Source organism: Apodemus sylvaticus, chromosome 17 (assembly GCF_947179515.1).
Source record: "Apodemus sylvaticus chromosome 17, mApoSyl1.1, whole genome shotgun sequence".
Classification (NCBI taxonomy): Eukaryota; Metazoa; Chordata; class Mammalia; order Rodentia; family Muridae; genus Apodemus; species Apodemus sylvaticus.
The window spans coordinates 71,160,604-71,178,027 of record NC_067488.1 but is presented as its reverse complement, the minus strand read 5'-3'; the positions used below and the strand labels follow the sequence as shown (position 1 = coordinate 71,178,027).

The 17,424-nt window shown below is 51.6% G+C and overlaps 1 protein-coding gene across 4 annotated transcripts; it reads right to left on the bottom strand.

Moving 5' to 3' along the window:
* Nucleotides 1-3,039: 3,039 nt before the first annotated feature.
* On the bottom strand, nucleotides 3,040-17,071 carry Lmbr1l (limb development membrane protein 1 like). Of its 4 annotated transcripts, none has more exons than XM_052160709.1 (17): nucleotides 16,682-17,068; nucleotides 13,661-13,745; nucleotides 12,261-12,294; nucleotides 11,165-11,304; nucleotides 10,926-10,954; nucleotides 10,277-10,403; nucleotides 8,148-8,216; nucleotides 7,972-8,036; nucleotides 7,619-7,691; nucleotides 7,449-7,532; nucleotides 7,292-7,368; nucleotides 6,605-6,682; nucleotides 6,262-6,335; nucleotides 5,249-5,339; nucleotides 4,951-5,017; nucleotides 3,809-3,970; nucleotides 3,040-3,630 (listed from the first exon to the last, which is right to left on the bottom strand). In XM_052160709.1, the coding sequence occupies exons 1-17, from the start codon at nucleotides 16,751-16,753 to the stop codon at nucleotides 3,563-3,565; spliced, it is 1,395 nt and encodes a 464-aa protein (XP_052016669.1). In that variant the 5' UTR covers nucleotides 16,754-17,068; the 3' UTR covers nucleotides 3,040-3,562. The 4 variants fall into 4 exon arrangements, with proteins under 4 accessions (XP_052016669.1, XP_052016668.1, XP_052016671.1 ...); XM_052160708.1 differs by having other exon boundaries at nucleotides 10,926-11,029; nucleotides 16,682-17,067; XM_052160711.1 differs by lacking the exons at nucleotides 10,926-10,954; nucleotides 16,682-17,068.
* Nucleotides 17,072-17,424: the final 353 nt, after the last annotated feature.

The following is a 17,424-nucleotide window of genomic DNA, read 5'->3' as shown; positions in this document are numbered from 1 at the left end:
TGGCAGCTCAGCACTGAAGAGCGCTGCTGCTTTCCCAGAGGAGCTGAGTTAGATTCACAGCACCCACACAGTGGCTAACTTCTCCCTGTAACTCTACTTTCAGGGGTGTCCGATGCTGTCTTCCGGTCTCCTCAGGAAACAGGCATGCAGTTGGTACACAGATACACATACAAGCAAAACACCCATACACAGAAAATAAAATGTTAGGGTTAGTGTGGTGCTTTAATCTCAGTACTTGGGGAGCAGGGGCAGGCAGATCTCTGAGTTTAAGGCCAGCCTGGTCTACAGTGAGTTCCAGGACAGCCAAGGCTACACAGAGAGACATCAAAATACAAAACAAAAATGCAAACAAAAAACCCTAAATAAATAAGTATGTAAATTAATTAAAAATAAAATAAGGGCTGGAGAGATGGTTCAGCTGGTAAGAGCACTGACTGCTCTTCCAAAGGTCATGAGTTCAAATCCCAGCATCCACATGGTGGCTCACAACCATCCATCCGTAAGGAGATCTGACTCCCTCTTCTGGCATCTAAAGATAGCTACAGTGTACTTACATATAATAAATAAATAAATATTTAAAAATAAAATAAAATAAAAAGCCCAGGACCTTCAGGCATGCTAGGCAAGCCTGCAACTGGTCTTTCTAATTTATTATTATTATTATTATTATTATTATTATTGGTTTTTTTTCGAGACAGAGTTTCTCTGTATAGCCCTGGTTGTCCTGGAACTCACTCTGTAGACCAGGCTGGCCTTGAGCTCAGAAATCCACCTGCCTCTGCCTCCCAGAGTGCTGGGATTAAAGACATGCACCACCACTGCATAATGCAATAAAAAAATTTATTATTTTTTTAAAAAAAGATTTGGGGGGCTAGAGAGATGGCTCAGTGGTTAAGAGCACTGACTGCTCTTCCAAAGGTCCCGAGTTCAAATCCCAGCATCCACATGGTGGCTCACAACCATCCATAATGAGGTCTGACGCCCTGCCCTCTTCTGTGTTGTCTGAAGACAGCTACAGTGTACTTATATATAATAAATAAATCTTTAAAAAAAAAGATTTGGGCTGGGCGGTGGTGGTGCACACCTGTAATCCCAGCACTCTGGGAGGCAGAGGCAGGCAGATTTCTGAGTTCAAGGCCAGCATGGTCTACAGAGTGAGTTCCAGGACAGCCAGGGCTATACAGAGAAACCCTGTCTCAAAAAAACCAAATCCAAAAAACCAAATCCAAAAAACCGAAGGGGGAAAAAAGAAAGTTTTTACAGGGTCTCTGTAGCCTTGTCCTGGATCTGGCTATGTAGACTAGGCTAGCCTCAAATTTACAGAGATCTACCTGCCTCTGCCTCTTGAGTGCTGATATTAAAAATATGTACCACACATCAACTGGTCAAAGGTTTTGTTTGTTTGCATGGTGTTGCAAAACTTTTATCCCAGCGCTCAGGGGGTAGGGACAGAGGCAGGTAGACCTCTGTGATTTGGAAGCCAGCCTGGTCTGCTTTGCATATTGAGTTCCAGGCCAGTTGATGCTACATATAATGGGACTGTCTCAAAACAAGTATGTAAAAGCACTTGCTACCAAGCCCGACAGCCTGATTCCAATCTGAACCCATGTGGTGAAAGGAAGGACTGAAGCAGATTGTTCTGATCTCCACTCATATGCCGGTGTGGCCATGGGTGCACACATACACACACATACTTGCATACAAAATAAACATTGCCAAGTTAAAAAACAAAAACGGCTCCTGGTCCCGTGGTGGGGCGGCCACGAACTGCCCTGGCACTGTGGTGTTACAGGATCCAGCACCTTTCAGACAAAGCAGCTCTTCAGCACCAGCTGCTTTATCTTGCACTTCCAAGGCCATCTAGTCTAGCTTGAAGTGCTGCACTTGGCAAGTATTTGTGGAATCTACAGTTTTTGTATTCCATGTTTGCCCTCCCTCACCCAGTTCCAAGGCTAGCACTCACTGACAGTTATGAACCAGAACAAAAACCAGGGGGCAGGAAACCCTGCAGCCTGTCTTCCATAGACAAGGAAATGGTCTTGGAGATGGGAAGGCAGCTCTGTGGTACTGAGGCTGCCTAACAAGCATAGGTCCTTCCTGGGTTTGACACCACCAGACCCAGGACTGTCAGGGCCAGTGCAGATAGAAGCATCGAGTTTGATTCCTCAGGATCCACACAATGGAAGAAAAGTTATCCTATGAACTCCATGCATAGATGCCATATTTTCCTGACCTCAGTAAATTCTTAAGACTCCTAGGCTCAGATATGGCTTTCAATCCTAGCACTAATCATGCAGAGGCATGTGGCTCTTTGGGAGTTCAAGGCCAGCCGGATCCACAGAATGAGTTTCAGAACAGCAGGGGGCTGCATAGTGAGACCCCAGGTCAATCAAACCAAACCAAACCACAGTAATTATAAACAACTCTAGGGAAATGATGCCCTGCGAAGTTGTGCAGTGTACAGTCTGTAGAGTTCTACAAGTTTGTTCTGTCCTCAACACAGGAGGGCATCAAGGAACTGAGTCTTTCCACAGCTGGACCCAGGTTCTTCTCTGAGGTAAGAATGTAACACTGCCAGCCAGGCTCCTGTGCAGCCCTGGTGCCTGTCAGGTCAGGGCTGCAGGTGGGCAGGGATGGCATCTTATACATGTGCACAGCCCTTCTGCCCCAGTTCCCAAGGTAGAGAAACAAAGCCCCAAGTAGAGGGGAGAGGCCAGAAGACTAGACCGCTCTTAGGGGAGGAGGGACACTGACCACAAGCACTCCATGTAACCTTGGCTGGCCTGAAAAACACCACACACCTCCTGCCTCCCTCTGCTTCCGGAATACCTCAGTTAACCGTATGGGTCACTACTCCCAGCAGAGGTAGTCCACTTTAAGTCAGGCTGTGGGAAGAACTACAGCCCTCTGCAGAACCGTCTGGCCTGACACAGATTGACAGCCCCACAGGGCTCCGGAATGTCCACAGAGGAGAAGGAATAGATGGGAATGACTCAGGAGTAGTTGGAACAAGGTACTCAAACAGACACAGAGACAGGCTCTTTACAAAAGAACCAAGAAAACCCTGGGTCAACTTTATTGCTGATGGGTGCAGCCTCCTCCTCCCAGCACCCTTGGTCTCTCCAGTGGTCCAAAGCCCTCCACAGGATAGATAGCACAGTGCTTCGGCTCTTCGGGGCCAGAGGCAAGGAAGACAGCCTGTCTCCAGAACCACCCCTGGCCCAGTCCCCCCAACTCCCACCCACCCTATTGCACATCAAATCATGTAAACATGGCTTCAGGCATGGCCTGGAACAGGATTGAGGCAGATAGATGTGTAAACGTGTTTGGGACCAGGAATGAGAGCCGGTCCCCAGCTCCAGCGGATGCTCAGGCACAGCTACGTCTGGGACGGAGGAAGCCAGCTGGGTCCCACTCTGGCTCAGGTTAAACAACAGTGCAGATGGTCCGTTCCCTCTGTCACCCACTCTCTCAGATCCCAGGTCCTGAGGTCCAGCCACCTGGGGCTCGCCTCCAGGCCTGGCAGTGCCCAGTTTTCTCCTTCTCAGGCCCCAGCTGCAGGTCACTGATGCTGTTTCTTCCTGGAAGCCCGGGGAAAACCAGAGACAGGCAGTGGCAGTCTGTCCAGCCCTGGAGAAGAGAAGGTAGGCAGTGAGAAGGGTCAGCTCCTCAGACAGGGGAGAACAGGACAGAACAATGGGTGACAGAGATGGGTGACATATAAACAGGTAGCACACCCTCTTGCCTGCTGGGGCCACCCCTGCTTCACAATCAACTTCCCGCCAGCCCACGCGCCACACTCCCTTACCAAAGGCTCGGATCAGCTCTGCCCTCACAGCTGCAGTGAAGGTCTTCACCAGACAGAGTGTGGTGAGGCCAGCAAAGGCTGCATTGTAGAGGAACACGATGTAGAAATTGCCTAGCCAGTTGAAGCGTCCGAAGTCACCCAGCAGGTCAAAGCGTGTCAGCCCTGATGTACAAAATCCGCAATCACAAGGGGGAATTCCCCCAAGCCCTCTCCTCAAAGGAGACCAACTTTCTGCTGCCTCCTAGTGGCCACGACTGAACATCACAGCCGTTACAGAACATGCATGCCTGCCAAGCCCATCCCAAGGCCAGATCAGGACTACTGAATGCAGAGACTTGTTTGTATCTTTCCCTTCGCCTCTAGCCTCAGCTATCTCTAGGTTCCCAGGATTATAAGTGGCTCCTGACTAGGAAGCTACAAGTTGGCCATTAAGTTTCCACTAGTGCACAGCAGAGTACACAGTCATCACCCTGCTCCACTAGTGCACAGTGCAGTGCACAGTCACCACACCGCTCCACTAGTGCACAGTGCAGTGCAGTCACCACACTGCTCCACTAGTGCACAGTGCACAGTCACCACACTGCTCTACTAGTGCACAGTGCAGTGCAGTCACCACACTGCTCCACTAGTGCACAGTCACCACACTGCTCCACTAGTGCACAGTGCAGTGCAGTCACCACACTGCTCCACTAGTGTACAGTGCAGTCACCACACTGCTCCATTAGTGCACAGTGCAGTGCAGTCACCACACTGCTCCACTAGTGCACAGTCACCACACTGCTCCACTAGTGCACAGTGCAGTGCAGTCACCACACCGCTCCACTAGTGCACAGTGCACAGTCACCACACTGCTCCACTAGTGCACAGTCACCACACTGCTTCCTAGCCCAGTTCCACTTCTAGACGGCCGACTGACAGGACAAGTTCCTTACCCGCTCTGGACCTATTTCTTTCATGTAAACAGAGAACAATGTACTATGACAATGAAAGAAAGGTATTAGTTCCCAGCACTATGGAGGCTCTGACAAGATGATTAGGAAGACCTGGGAAAGCAGCTTTCTTCTGTGACAGACAGGGTTTCCCTATGTAGCTGAGGCCTGAAGCGCCCGACTAAGCCGACTGTCTACCCCTTCACTGCTCACCAAGGGTTCTGGAGAAGACAGGAAGTGCTGAGCTGAGGACCAGGAGGCACACACAGTTCCCAATTATCTACAAGAGAGAGCAGAGAAGGGGCAAAGGTGGCAGGAGCTGCCAGCGCCCCACCTTTAATCCGAGCACTTGAGAGGGGAAGGCAAGAGGACACTGGGTTCCAGGACTACCAGGGCGGCGACACAGAAACCCTGTCTCGGGGAAGGGGGTGGGGGGCACCCAACAAAGGAAAAAAAGGTGCCAGAGCCCAGGATCTCCCCCCAGCCCCAACCCCCCCATCCCGCTAGCTACCTGTGTCATGGATGTATCACGCCACCGAGGCCTCAGGTTTCCGAAGAGTGGAGAGCTGTAGAAACCCACCACCGAGGACACCATCAGGTAACTGCCACTGCGTTAGGGAAGAACCTGCCAGCTTTCAAAATCAAGGTTTTCTGTGTGGTGTACACACATGTGTGTGCAGGAAACAGAGGTCAAGGCTGGGTGTCTGATAATCTATCACTCTCCACATCACCTCCTATCATGCTGTGTGCCTGTGTGCATGCGTGCCACTGCATATACACCTGTGCATATACAACTTCAGGGGTCAGTCCTCTCACGCCACTGTGAGTTCCCAGGTACAGAACTCAGGTGGTCAGGCTTCTAGCAGAGCAGGCACTTTTACCCACTGAACCATCTTTTTAAAACAGCACTTCCTAGGGCTGGAGAGATGGCTCAGCAGTTAGAGCACTGGCTGCTCTCCCAGAGGTCCTGAGTTCAAGTCCCAGCTTAAAACTGTAACTCCAGTTTCAGGGGTTCCAACACACATACACACAAGACACCAACAACACACATACACACAAGACACCAATGCACACAAAAATAAATTATTTAAAAAGATATACATCTAGTGTGGGGAGAGGGCAGTATATGCATGTGAATTCAGATGCCTGCAGAGGCCAGAAGAGAGTCGGGGCCTAGAGCTGGAGTCACGGACAGTTACTCCTCAAGACCAAGTATGCCCTTCTTTCTTAACCCAAGGTAGATGAAGACAGGCGGCCTCCCTGGTGCTCCTCCCCAGTGCTCCCAGGGGGTGTATAAGAGTCCTGGAGGATTCATGGAGCTGGAGAGATGGCTCAGCAGTTAAGAGCACTGACTGCTCTTCTAGAGGTCCTGAGTTCAAATTTCAACAACCACATGGTGGCTCACAACCATCTGTAATGAGATCCCAGGCCCTCTTCTAGTGTGTCTGAAGACAGCTACAGTGTACTCAGAGTCCTGGAGGCAGGTTTGGCGGGCAGAGGCCTGGGGAGTTTCTAGAAGGATACAAGATCAGCACAACCTGGATGATAGCGCCGAAGGATCCCAGTTTGGAGAAGGAGACCTGGCCCAGGGCGGCATCCTGTGGGTGGTGTGGCATCAGTGAGGGGCATCACCACCCTGACCACCAGGACCTCCCAGCCTGTCCTCTGTCCTCTCCTCGACTCTGACACGCCACCCCCTCTGTTGCTGTCTCTCTCTCCAACCTCCCCCTTTCTGCTGCAGTACAAGCTGCTGGGACTTTGACCCCAGAGCCCATTGTGGCCTGGAACCCAAGCAATCCACCTGTTTCAGGCAGGATAACGGCTGGAGACACTTAACCCAGCTTCCCCGCCCTTCAGCCCCGCGTACCTGCATGCCCCGCGGCATGGCAGCCTCATCGATGAGCAGCTCCAGGATGTGGACAGCCACGATGAGGACAGACAGGCCCTGTGTGCAGCAAGGCCACCAGCTCCCATCACCCCGCTCCGCCCACAGTTGAGCCCGGCCAGAGCGCAGGGTTAGAAACCCTCTCTTTAACTTAGCACTTTCAGTTTGCGGATTTCCTCCAGGCCACTGCTAGCATTACAGCCCTTTGAGGATGTTACTCAAGGAACTGCTTCCAAAAGGGTGGCTGCAGAAGCCTCACTAGAAAGAGCATACCTACAGGGACGGGGGAGGGGCACGTCTGCAGAGCACTTGACTAAGGCGCAAAGCCTGGGTCAATCTCCAGCACGCCGTCCCCCACAACCCCCAACCATGAGATGACTGAGGAAAAGGTTCCTTTTCCTCTAAGATTATTCTTGAAGTCCTAATTTATTCTCACTCCAAGGCAAATCTGTATACCTTCCCAGTGACTCTCTGATTTGGGGCAAGTCAGTTGTATTTCTCTGTCCACAAGGTGAGAACTGATGCTCTTACTTAGCACAGGGCAGCACATAAAGTGGCAACCTCTACTGCTAATGACAACCATGCCAACTTACATTGTTGTCCTCCTGGAGGAAGCTAAAGTACCAAGGACCCACTTCTTCCCGTCCCCACCAAGGCTTGTGAACCCACCGTCAGCACCAGCAAGCACAGCATGGCCAGAGGGTAGCCCAGGTTCCGCTGCCAGGCTGACGCTTTCCGCCGCTTTTCTGTGCAGGGTGGGGGAGGCTGTTAGTAAGTACTTGGAACAAAGAACTACTCTCCTTGGGTAAACTCCCAGGCAACATACCCAAGAGGACCCTCTGTGCCTGCAGAGCCAGGACCTGTCTATGCAGCAGTTCCATGTCCAGCGGCAGCCAGCAGGAGGTGGGATCTGAGGGCAGAGGACATACTTCCCTCCAGGACTCAGTCCTTGCCAAGGCTGGGCCACCACCCACGCACAGGGGGATTTAGACTCACTACAAATTCTTCGAGTCAGAGCTGCTTCCTCAAAGGCTGAACAGTTCAGTTGTTCTTCCAGGTCTTCCAGGAGCTGAGGGCAGTGGGTAGGGAGGGGCTGTCAGAGGCTCCCCATCCTGACAGCTCTCCTACATCTCAGGTTTCCTCTAATCCGCATGTACCATCCCATCCTTGTATCCCCTTCCCAGATGGGGGAAGAGGCGGGGGCGGGGCCACAAGCCAAGCAAGGGTGTGGCCTCCTGCAGGCTGTGCTGAGGCTGAACCATGAAATGGACCAACTGCACGTCCATTTCATGGTTCAGCCTCAGATGCAGGAAACGGACCCTGTGCAAGAGGCAAGGAGCACTACATACCCGAGGCTTGACCAGCAGCTTCCCAGTGACAGAGAACATGCGGGCGAGGCCTAGTGGAGTGCACACTGTAGGTACAAGAGCGGGTCAGTCACAGGCCAGACCTTTCACTCCCTCCCCAGCCCTCCTCTTTCCACCCTGACTGATGCCCTCTTCCTCCCCCAGATTCTGACACTCACCCAGGAGCAGCAGAACTCCGAGGAAGGAGATACAGGAGTAGAGATAGGGGAGGTAGTACTCCCAGAAGTCTAGGACAACAAAAGGCATGTCAGCTTGTCCGGCTCATGTCTGATCTCTAGGAGGTGACAGGGCTCAGGGTTCTAGACAAGAACACATCTCAGACACCTACAATCAAGTAGCACAGGTGGGACAGCTGGCCCAGGGTTAGAGATGGAGCCGTGGGGACACTAGGGAGCCTCGTTTACATAAGAGGATGGCCACCATCTGTTGCAGGTGACCAGGGGTGAGTGTAGCCAGATCCCCTCCCTCATTAGACAAGGCAGGTATGACAATGAAACTTCTCAATTTTAAGATGGGAGGCCTGGTATGCTGGCATATACCTGTGATCCTAGGAGAACCAGGATGTTGAGGTGGAAAGATTTCACAGACAGCCCGGGCTTTACAACTGTTTATCATCTATTATTTATATATTTTAAACAGGTCTTCCTAGTAGCCCCCTGGTTGAGCTGGAATTCAGAGATCCATCTGCCTTTGCCTCCTTTTTTTTTTTTTTTTTAAGATTTATTATTATATCTAAGTAACTTTTGCTGTCTTCAGACACACCAGAAGAGGGTGTTAGATCTCTTTATGGGTGGCTGTGAGCCATCATGTGGTTGCTGGGATTTGAACTCAGGACCTTCAGGAGAGTACTCAGTGCTCTTAACTGCTGAGCCATCTCCCCAGGCCCCTTCCTTTGGCTCCTGAATGCTGGGATTAAAATTGTGTGCTACCGCTGGGCGGTGGTGGCGCACGCCTATAATCCTAGCACTCTGGGAGGCAGAGGCAGGTGGATTTCTGAGTTTGAGGCCAGCCTGGTCTACAGAGTGAGTTCCAGGACAGCCAGGGCTACACAGAGAAACCCTGTCTCGAAAAAACCAAATCCCCGCCCCCCCCAAAAAAATTGTGTGCTACCAAAATATCCAATTTAAAAAAAAAAAATGTGTGCTACCATGACTGGCTGATTACCTACCAAAAGGTAGGACCCAAGGGGATATCTCTGTATGTTGGATGTGTATATGCTCTATCACTTTAGCCTTTCCACTTTAAGAGAACTACAGCTGATTAAAGAAATGCACACAGCTATCTGAAGGGCCAGTATTTTTTTCTTTTCCTTTACAGCTATGTGAACCACACGCATGCCTGGTGTGATGGATTCCCTGGAACTAGCCTTATATACAATTGTGAAGTGCCTTGTGGATGCTGGAAATTGAACCAGGTCCCCTAAAGAAGCAGCCAGTGCTCTCAATTGCTGAGCCATCCCTCCAGCCCCCTTTTCTTTTGTTTTTAAGACAACGTCTTTCTCTGTAGCCCTGGACAGCCTCAAACTCACTATACAAATCCACAAACCCATGGCAGTTACCCGGACTTGGTCTCCTGAGCTCAAATTACAAGCTCTAAAGAGTCATCAGTCTTAGGAGGTATGGTGGGGGAGGGGAGGCTCAGTGGCTAAGACCACTTAAGAGCTGGCTGCTCTTCCAGAGGACCCAGGTTCAGTTCCTGGCACCCACAAGCCAGTTCACAACCACCTGTAACTACAGTTCCAGAGGATCCAATGACCTCTTCTGGTTTCTGTAGGCACTGCACAGATGTGGTTCACAGACAGGGAAAACACCCATACACAGAAAACACACATACACACAAAAGCAAATCTTTTAAAAAGAGGAAAAAGCTGGAGCTCTATTTTGGTTTAGATATAAAATGGTCTTTCAAAACTTGAATGTTTGGCCAGGCAGACTTAGTGCATGCCTTTAATCTCAATACTCAGGAGGCAGAAGCAGTCAGATCTCTTGAGTTGAAGGCCAGCCTGGTCTACAGAAGGACTTCCAGGGCTACACAGAGAAACTCTGTCTCATAAAACATCAAACAAAAAACCCCAACTGGAATGTTGAAGGTTTGGTGGCCACGGCCGTGTGCAGAGTGGCACGTTAGGGAGCACAGAGCTGTGGCCATGCAGGTTCCTGAGCTCAGTGGCACCTAAGGCTCTGCTTCGTCGCAGCCCAGAAGCCAGCGCTGCAGGAGCAGGGAAACCTCTGAACCTTTGAGCTGAGTCGCTGTCCTTTAAAGCAGTGACAGATGCTTTAATTCTCACCATAGAGTGACTCCCTGCTGGCCTTGTCATTGTCTACAATGGCTGATGCCACCCACACCATGCCCAGCACAAGCAGAGTGAGGAGTATCAGCATCACCACTGTCTCGTAGACCCGGCCCAGGACACCCTACAATACAAGAAAGAAGTAAAGCAGGGGAGGGGTCAACATCAGGAAGGAAGGAGACACCAGAGCTGTGCCTGGGCTTGGGGACCAAGGATTCACTCAGAAGACAGCCGGAGTGCTTCTCTCTATTCACGTGTAAGCCCCACCCCCAGACACCTCAGTGTCCTCATCTGTGACGTCTTTGCGTCTCTGCTCTCTCGTCTCAGTCAGCCTGCTCAATGCAAGGACCAGCAGGACTTGGAAGGCAGAACAAGCCTGGAATTCCTGTGCTTCCTCTCACCTCTGACACTAAGATAGTAACTCTCCGCTAAGAGATCTCTGCCGTCTCTCAATGGCTCTACTTTTAACTCTCAATGGTTCTACAAGGGATGGGGCCTCGACACTGGCTTCTCATGTCACTACAGCCTCCGGACTCCTTGTTCCAGTCCTTAACTCTGACTGAAGGCTACAAACTATCTGCTGACGCCAGCTCCCTAGAAAAGAGTTCTGCTTCTGGCTTGGGTGGACCATCAATCCCCTGCTTACCTTCCTGGAGCCAGCAAAGCCTTCAGACTCTGTGAAGAAATATGCAAAGGGCATAAGGAAGACAAGGGACAGATTGGAGAAGAGGAAAACGAGGTTCCAGAGACCTAGAGCCAAAAGGAAAAGCAGAGCTGGTCACGGAGAGGCCATCACAGGTGTCAGGCAGGCCTGCTGAGCCGGAGGCTGCTGGGTCTCCTGATTACCTGCCCTATGCCCTACCCGGCCCCGACCCAGCCTTGTACCATGGATGAGGGAGCCGTTGAGCCACTGGATGTAGTAGTTGCGTGGCAATGAGAGCAGCACCTCGTTGCTGATGATGGAGAACGGCAGGAGGAGGACGGCGCCCAGGGCAACCGCCAGGGTAAAGGTGCATAGCTCCAGCCTACGGGGAAGATGGCATGTCACCCCAGCACTCCCGTCCCCTCTGCCCTAGAAGTCATTCCTTTCCCAAGGGCACCTGGGGCTTTTAGAACCATCCCAGGCTAGTCCTCGCCTACAGGGTAGCCTTGGCACCTGATTACCTGCGGCGTCACTTGTCTGGGCTATCCCAGGACTATCCCCCCCACCACATCCTACAGGGCTCAGTAGTGATGCTAACAAGGCAAGGGGCACGGCTCCTCCTCTCGGCTTAGGGATCCAGGCTCTGAGCTTGCCTCTTTGGATGAGAGCTCAGTCACCCCAGATGGTTTGCCCTTTAAGAAGGCATTAGCGCAGAGGATAAAGGCCAGCTAAAACCCAACCTCACAGGCAATGCCTGTGCCAAGGGCTGCACCAGCTGGAAACAAATTCACAGAAGACCAGTGCCTTTCCGTCTGTCAGGGTAGAGGGGACATCTCCATACTCCTCTGTAAGTGCCGCTACTGACTAGGCAGTGCTTAGAATGAGGCCTCTCTTCTAAGAACCAAACAGTCTTTGCACTCAGGGTTTTTTTTTTTTTTTTTTTTGAAGGGGAGGCAGGGGGTTGAGACACCGTTTCTCTGATCCCTCAGGGGATTTTAATCTTCACCAACCCTGTCCTGTTTCCACCAGCCTGTCTCCCCCTTCCATTCCCCACCCACGTTGACAGTTGGGAGCTGAAGCCAAGCTGAAGCCATTTCCTGGTGACTCAGGCCCTAGCCAACATCCTGACGGTGCAGCTCCTGGCCTAACCAGGGAGACGGGAACAGCAGCTTTTCCAGCATCCCTGGGATGAGGTAAAGCCGTAAGATGGCAGAAACAGGGTGGAAGTAGAAACTCTCTCTATTGGATGGATAACAGCTCCTTCTCTCCCACCTCCAGGGGACTCTAGATCTCAGCTCCTAAGTCACTGGAGTCGGGCCTGAGGATAGTGACACTCACGCAATCTTGTTAACTGTGGCGTCTTCATCATCCACTGCAAGAGACAGACAGGAAGGAGAGGCAGCAAGGCATCAGCGTGCAGCTCTGGGACCAAGTGTGTTAGCGCACCCCTGCCCCCACTGAAGACAGTACTCATCAAGAGGCTCTGTAGATCTCACACTACAAACCTCACAGCCTGACACAAGGTGACAGTGTAATGATCAGGGGTCTCTGACCATTACACACAATATAGACCCCAAATTCCCTGTTCCTCTCCCTCCTCCCCACTGTCACTATCATAACAGGTTGCTCTTTATACGGGCTCAGATACAATAAACACTCTGAAGTCTGTGAGGCTGTTCACATCAGGGAAGAGACATGCTAGAGGGAGAAGGGGGGATTCCTAGAGAAAGTCCCCAGGGGAAGAGGACTGATGGAGACAGCTTGGCTGGGCGGTCGAGCGGGTTGGGTCTAGGCTCTGAAACAAAGTGTTTTTTTTATCCCCATCAGAGATGTACAGGACGAAAAGCCACACTCTGAGCATACTTAGGTTCTTCACAGAGGAAGACTACCATCACCAAACCTTGGGTTGCATTAGGTCCCAGTGGGAGAGCACTAGGAAACGAGCCAACATAAAAATACACCCAAGCTTCCCCCCCACCACAGTCGCCTACTTAATTAAGGTTTACGGAAGGCTCTCATGTGGTCCTCCCAGTGATGAAGTGCCAAGTGGACTTCAGGGATGCCCATTTTGTAGGAAGAAACAGGATTAGAAAAGCGAAATGGAAGCCAGGTGGTGGTAGTGCATGCCTTTAATCACAGAATATGGGAGGCAGAGGCAGAGGCAGAGGCAGAGGCAGAGGCAGAGGCAGAGGCAGAGGCAGAGGCAGAGGCAGAAGCAGGCCAATCTCTGTGAGCTCAAGGGCAGCCAGGTCTACACAGTGAGTTCCAGCTGGGAACTACACAGAGGAAAAAACAAAGGGAGAAACTACTCAGACAGGAATGTGGCAGCCCGCACCATGGAGCCCTGGATTTGGGAGGCAGAGACAGGCGTTCAAGGTCATCCTTATAAAGAGTTCAAGGCCAGGCAAGAATATGTGAGATATTGCCTATAAAATAAAACCAAGAATGATCTACCTGATTTTGAAAAATCCACAATAAAACATGAGTTTGTTCTCTAACTCAAAAGCATATACAAATAAAGTAATTAAGTAACAAGAAGCCAAGCCGGAAGCTTGAGACATTCCATCTAGATGTCCTGCTTACCACCCCCTCAGCTCTGTGTGAAGAACAGGGGCTCAAGAGGCAGAGGCTGCAGCACAGCCCAGCAGTCACCTGCCCTTTCCCAGCATGCACCGGCACACACTCCTGAGGCCAGCCCCATGGCAACCTCTGGCTGGAAGCAGGGAAGTTGGGAGTACCTGTGGTAAATTCAGCAGGCTTCTTGAAGCGGGTCAGGAAGATGTGGCAGAGGATGTAGAGTGTTGCAAACAGAAGTATTGAGATCTGTGGCAAAAAGCAACCTGGAATGAGAGCTTCTATAGCTGCCAGCACATTCCACAGCTCAGGGGTCTCCACAGAAAGCTCCATGCATCGTGGGGTTCTAGTGTTTCATGGTGACTTCCCTCTAGTTAAGCTACAGGGGGAGGAGGGGAGGGCTTTAAGGACCAAATGGAGGTTGTCCCTGAGAAACCAATGCCAGCGCAGCCCTGGCACTGTGCTGGAGCCACAAGCGTCAAGCACACCATGAGAGGCTAACAGAGAAATAACACACATGCACGCACACACACACACACACACACCCCACATCCTAACTCAGGCCGTAGAATGAGAGAGACTGACTTTGAGAACATTCTAGGAAAGGAACAGGCTTGAGGAAAAGATGTCTGCGTTGGCTTAGCATGTCCTCTCACCCAACTGTAGCTGCTGTCATGAGAAAATATGCTCCAGGCACTACTATGTAAGAATCACATCCTAGAGCAAACCAGAACTTCTACTCCAAACTTGGACCCATTTAGCCTAAGAGAAGGCTGCAGCCAAACCCAACATTTTCAGAGCTGGTAATCTGTCACTTTAGAAGTAGTCACGTGGGCTGGAGACATGGCTCAGTAGTTAAGAGCACCAACTACTCTTCCGAAGGTCCTGAGTTCAAATCCCAGCAACCACACGGTGGCTCACAACCATCCGTAACAAGATCCTCTTCTGGACTGTCTGAAAACAGTGTGCTTACATATAAATCTTTAAAAAAAAAAAAATGGTAGTCACTCATAAGACCCTACCACAAGTAATTTCCAACTTCAGGGCCAGGTGTCCCACACATGGCCTTCAGTGGTTAGACCTCCAAATGACAGATAATCAGTACAAGCATTACATCTCTATACTACTCCAAGGTCTCAGAAAAACAAAAGGAAAAAGTCACTGCATTTACGGGAGGCACAGACAAGATCGATCCCACATGTCTCCTATCTCCAAGATACACTGACCATAGAGGAAATCTGTACAGTGACAAAGAGACGAAGAAAATTCTGCGTTGGGCTGGAGAGATGGCTCAGCGGTTAAGAGCACTAACTGCTCTTCCAGAGGTCCTGAGTTCAATTCCCAGCAACCACATGGTACCTCACAACCATCTGTCATGGGATCTGACACCCTCTTCTGGTGTGTCTGAAGACAGCAACAGTGTACCTACATATAATAATAAATAAATAAGTCTTTAACAAAAAAAAAAAAGTTCTGCGTCTAGAATAAAGTGGTAGCTCTTGACTTTGAGAATCCCCATAGAAGGAGCCACTAAGATTGCAGCCGAATTTTTACAACAGGGTGTTCTGCCCCTTTTGGTCTTGAGCTTGTGTAATAGCCAAGAAAGTAGTAGAGCTCAAAAGGTCAGGCTTGGTGTCCCACGCACTTCCAGTACAGGCTAAGCTGTTTCAGCGCTTGCTGCCCCCCCAACCCCGGATGTCCTGACACTCACTCTGTAATCAGGCTGGTATTGAACTCAGAAATCTACTTGCCTGTGCTGCCTGAGTGCTGGAATTGAAGGCTTGCACCACTACCTCCTACCTAGGTTGTTCTCTAGTTTCTAGATGAGAGCCACATGCAGGAGGCACCAGAAACTTTCGCCTGTCCTTGGCTGGAGCTGATGCCCTAAGCTAACGGCTTAGGAGGCAGAAACATATACTGAGCAGTTTCTGGGGGCTCATCCCTCCAGGTGGTCAGTGTCTTATAAGGCCTGGATGTGCCTTCATGACATGTCCAACCCCCAATGTGTACCTCTCCCAAGGAACATAAAGGGATGCTACTCTATTCTTAACCTAGGGCTAAATACTCGTATGCCCTCATTGATAAGGGCAGACCTGGGTATATCCTGTTCCCCTTTACCCTTTCTTCAATCTAAGCATGCCAAGGGGTACCCTAAAGCTCAGCCTGAGAAAAATGAAGGACTCCGCCTGGGCATCTCCTTCCACTCCTCCAAACCCTTCCCTTTTCATTTGGTATGTGCAGACCTCTCTGGGAGAAACAGCAGAGAGATTATCATTCAAAGCAGGCCCAAGGAAAATATAGCTTCCTAAGCCCCACAGGTGGTCCTACCCTAAAGTAGTCAGCTGCTGGAGGGAAGATTCCGCTGCAATTCTAGGTTACGCTAAGGAATAAGAAATACAGACTAAATGTGCTCATGATCGCTGCGGCACCCCGGACCCCTGACACTCCCCCCCCCCTCCGCGCGCGCGCGTACACACACACACACACACACACACACACGGGAGTGGGCTGGAATGGCTGGAAAGCTGGAAACCCAGTCTTCCAGAGTGTCAAACAAATTATCCGGAAGTCGTGCGGGGTGTGTGTCATGGTATTGGCTTCTGCATGCCAGAGGCCCAGGATTCAATCACAGAAGGAATGAAAACAACCACTACTAAAGGGGAGAGAAAACAGACGGGGAAACCTCGGTGGTCCTCCATCTCCACTTCTTACAACCCGACTAAGGATTACTTTTTTCCTTAGTCGGAGGACCCGCTACAGCCCCCACTCTTCCCTCGCGCCACCACCGCACTTTCCTAGTTAACTGCTCAGTGTGACCGGGTCTCCCTTCATTCCAACATCAGACATAGTTGTCCTTCATCTACTTTGAAGGGGAACACGCACAACAACTTGTCCCGCAGCACCAGAGGACCAGTCGCTCCACACCAGAAGACCCACCGGCAGGAACGCCCACGGGGTGGAGTAGCAGGGGCGGGGGAGGGGCGAGCGGCCGAGGAACGGAAACCCGGCGGCTTTGTTTACGGCTCGGGGACCCAGCCGACCCGACCCGGGAGTTCACCGTCGCGGCCCCAGCGCTCGCAGGGATCGAGATGCTCCGGAGCCCAGGCAGCTGGACTTTCCGTCTCCACCGCAGCGCGCCCCTCCCACCTCCGCCCGGCCCCTTCCCGCCCAGGTCCCGGACTCACGATGCACTCGCGGACCCTGTCGTGGAACAGCTGCTCTCGCACGGATAGCACTTCGTAGTCAGCTGCTTCCATACTCTGCTCAGCATGACTGGGGCGGGGTGTCTCCGGGCCCGGGGAGGACGAGCGGGGATGAGGCCGCCGCCGCCGCCGCCCGCCAAGCACCCGGACCCAGCCTCAGAGCCTCTCCTCGCTGCCCGTGACGGAAACTCAAGGTAATCTGGGGCTCGGATTCTGCCGTCGGTCGCCCCGCCCTTAAAGGGGCAGGCCCCAGTCCGCCTAGTCTTAAAGGGCTCGGGTCCCCCCTCGGTCCCCTCCCCTTTAAGGTGGGGTCACTCGCAATCACGTTTCAACGCAAGTACCCGCCGCCCGGGTACGCGGAAGTGCCAGGCTTGGTGCCCGGTGACGACACAAGGCCTGGGCGGGTTTCTTCGAAGATCGGAACTCATTGGTTCCTCGGAGAATGTCGGTCATCCTTAGGGGTGCGCTGATAGGACATTCTGGGAAAAGAGGCGGGATGTTTTTGGCCTGTTGAAGCTGTTCTAAAACTAGGAGTTGGTGTGATCCGAAGTGAAATGTGAGGGTTCCAGGATGTAAATCCGTCAGGATTTTAGTTTAAACGAATAAGGTTGGGCTCAGGCCAACCCGTCGAGATGTAAGCACCACGGGGCCTTCAGAAGAAACGGCTGCCTGTAACCCAAGGGCCCATAGCGTTTTCTAAAAGTCTGTTTGTTACTTGGAGTTCC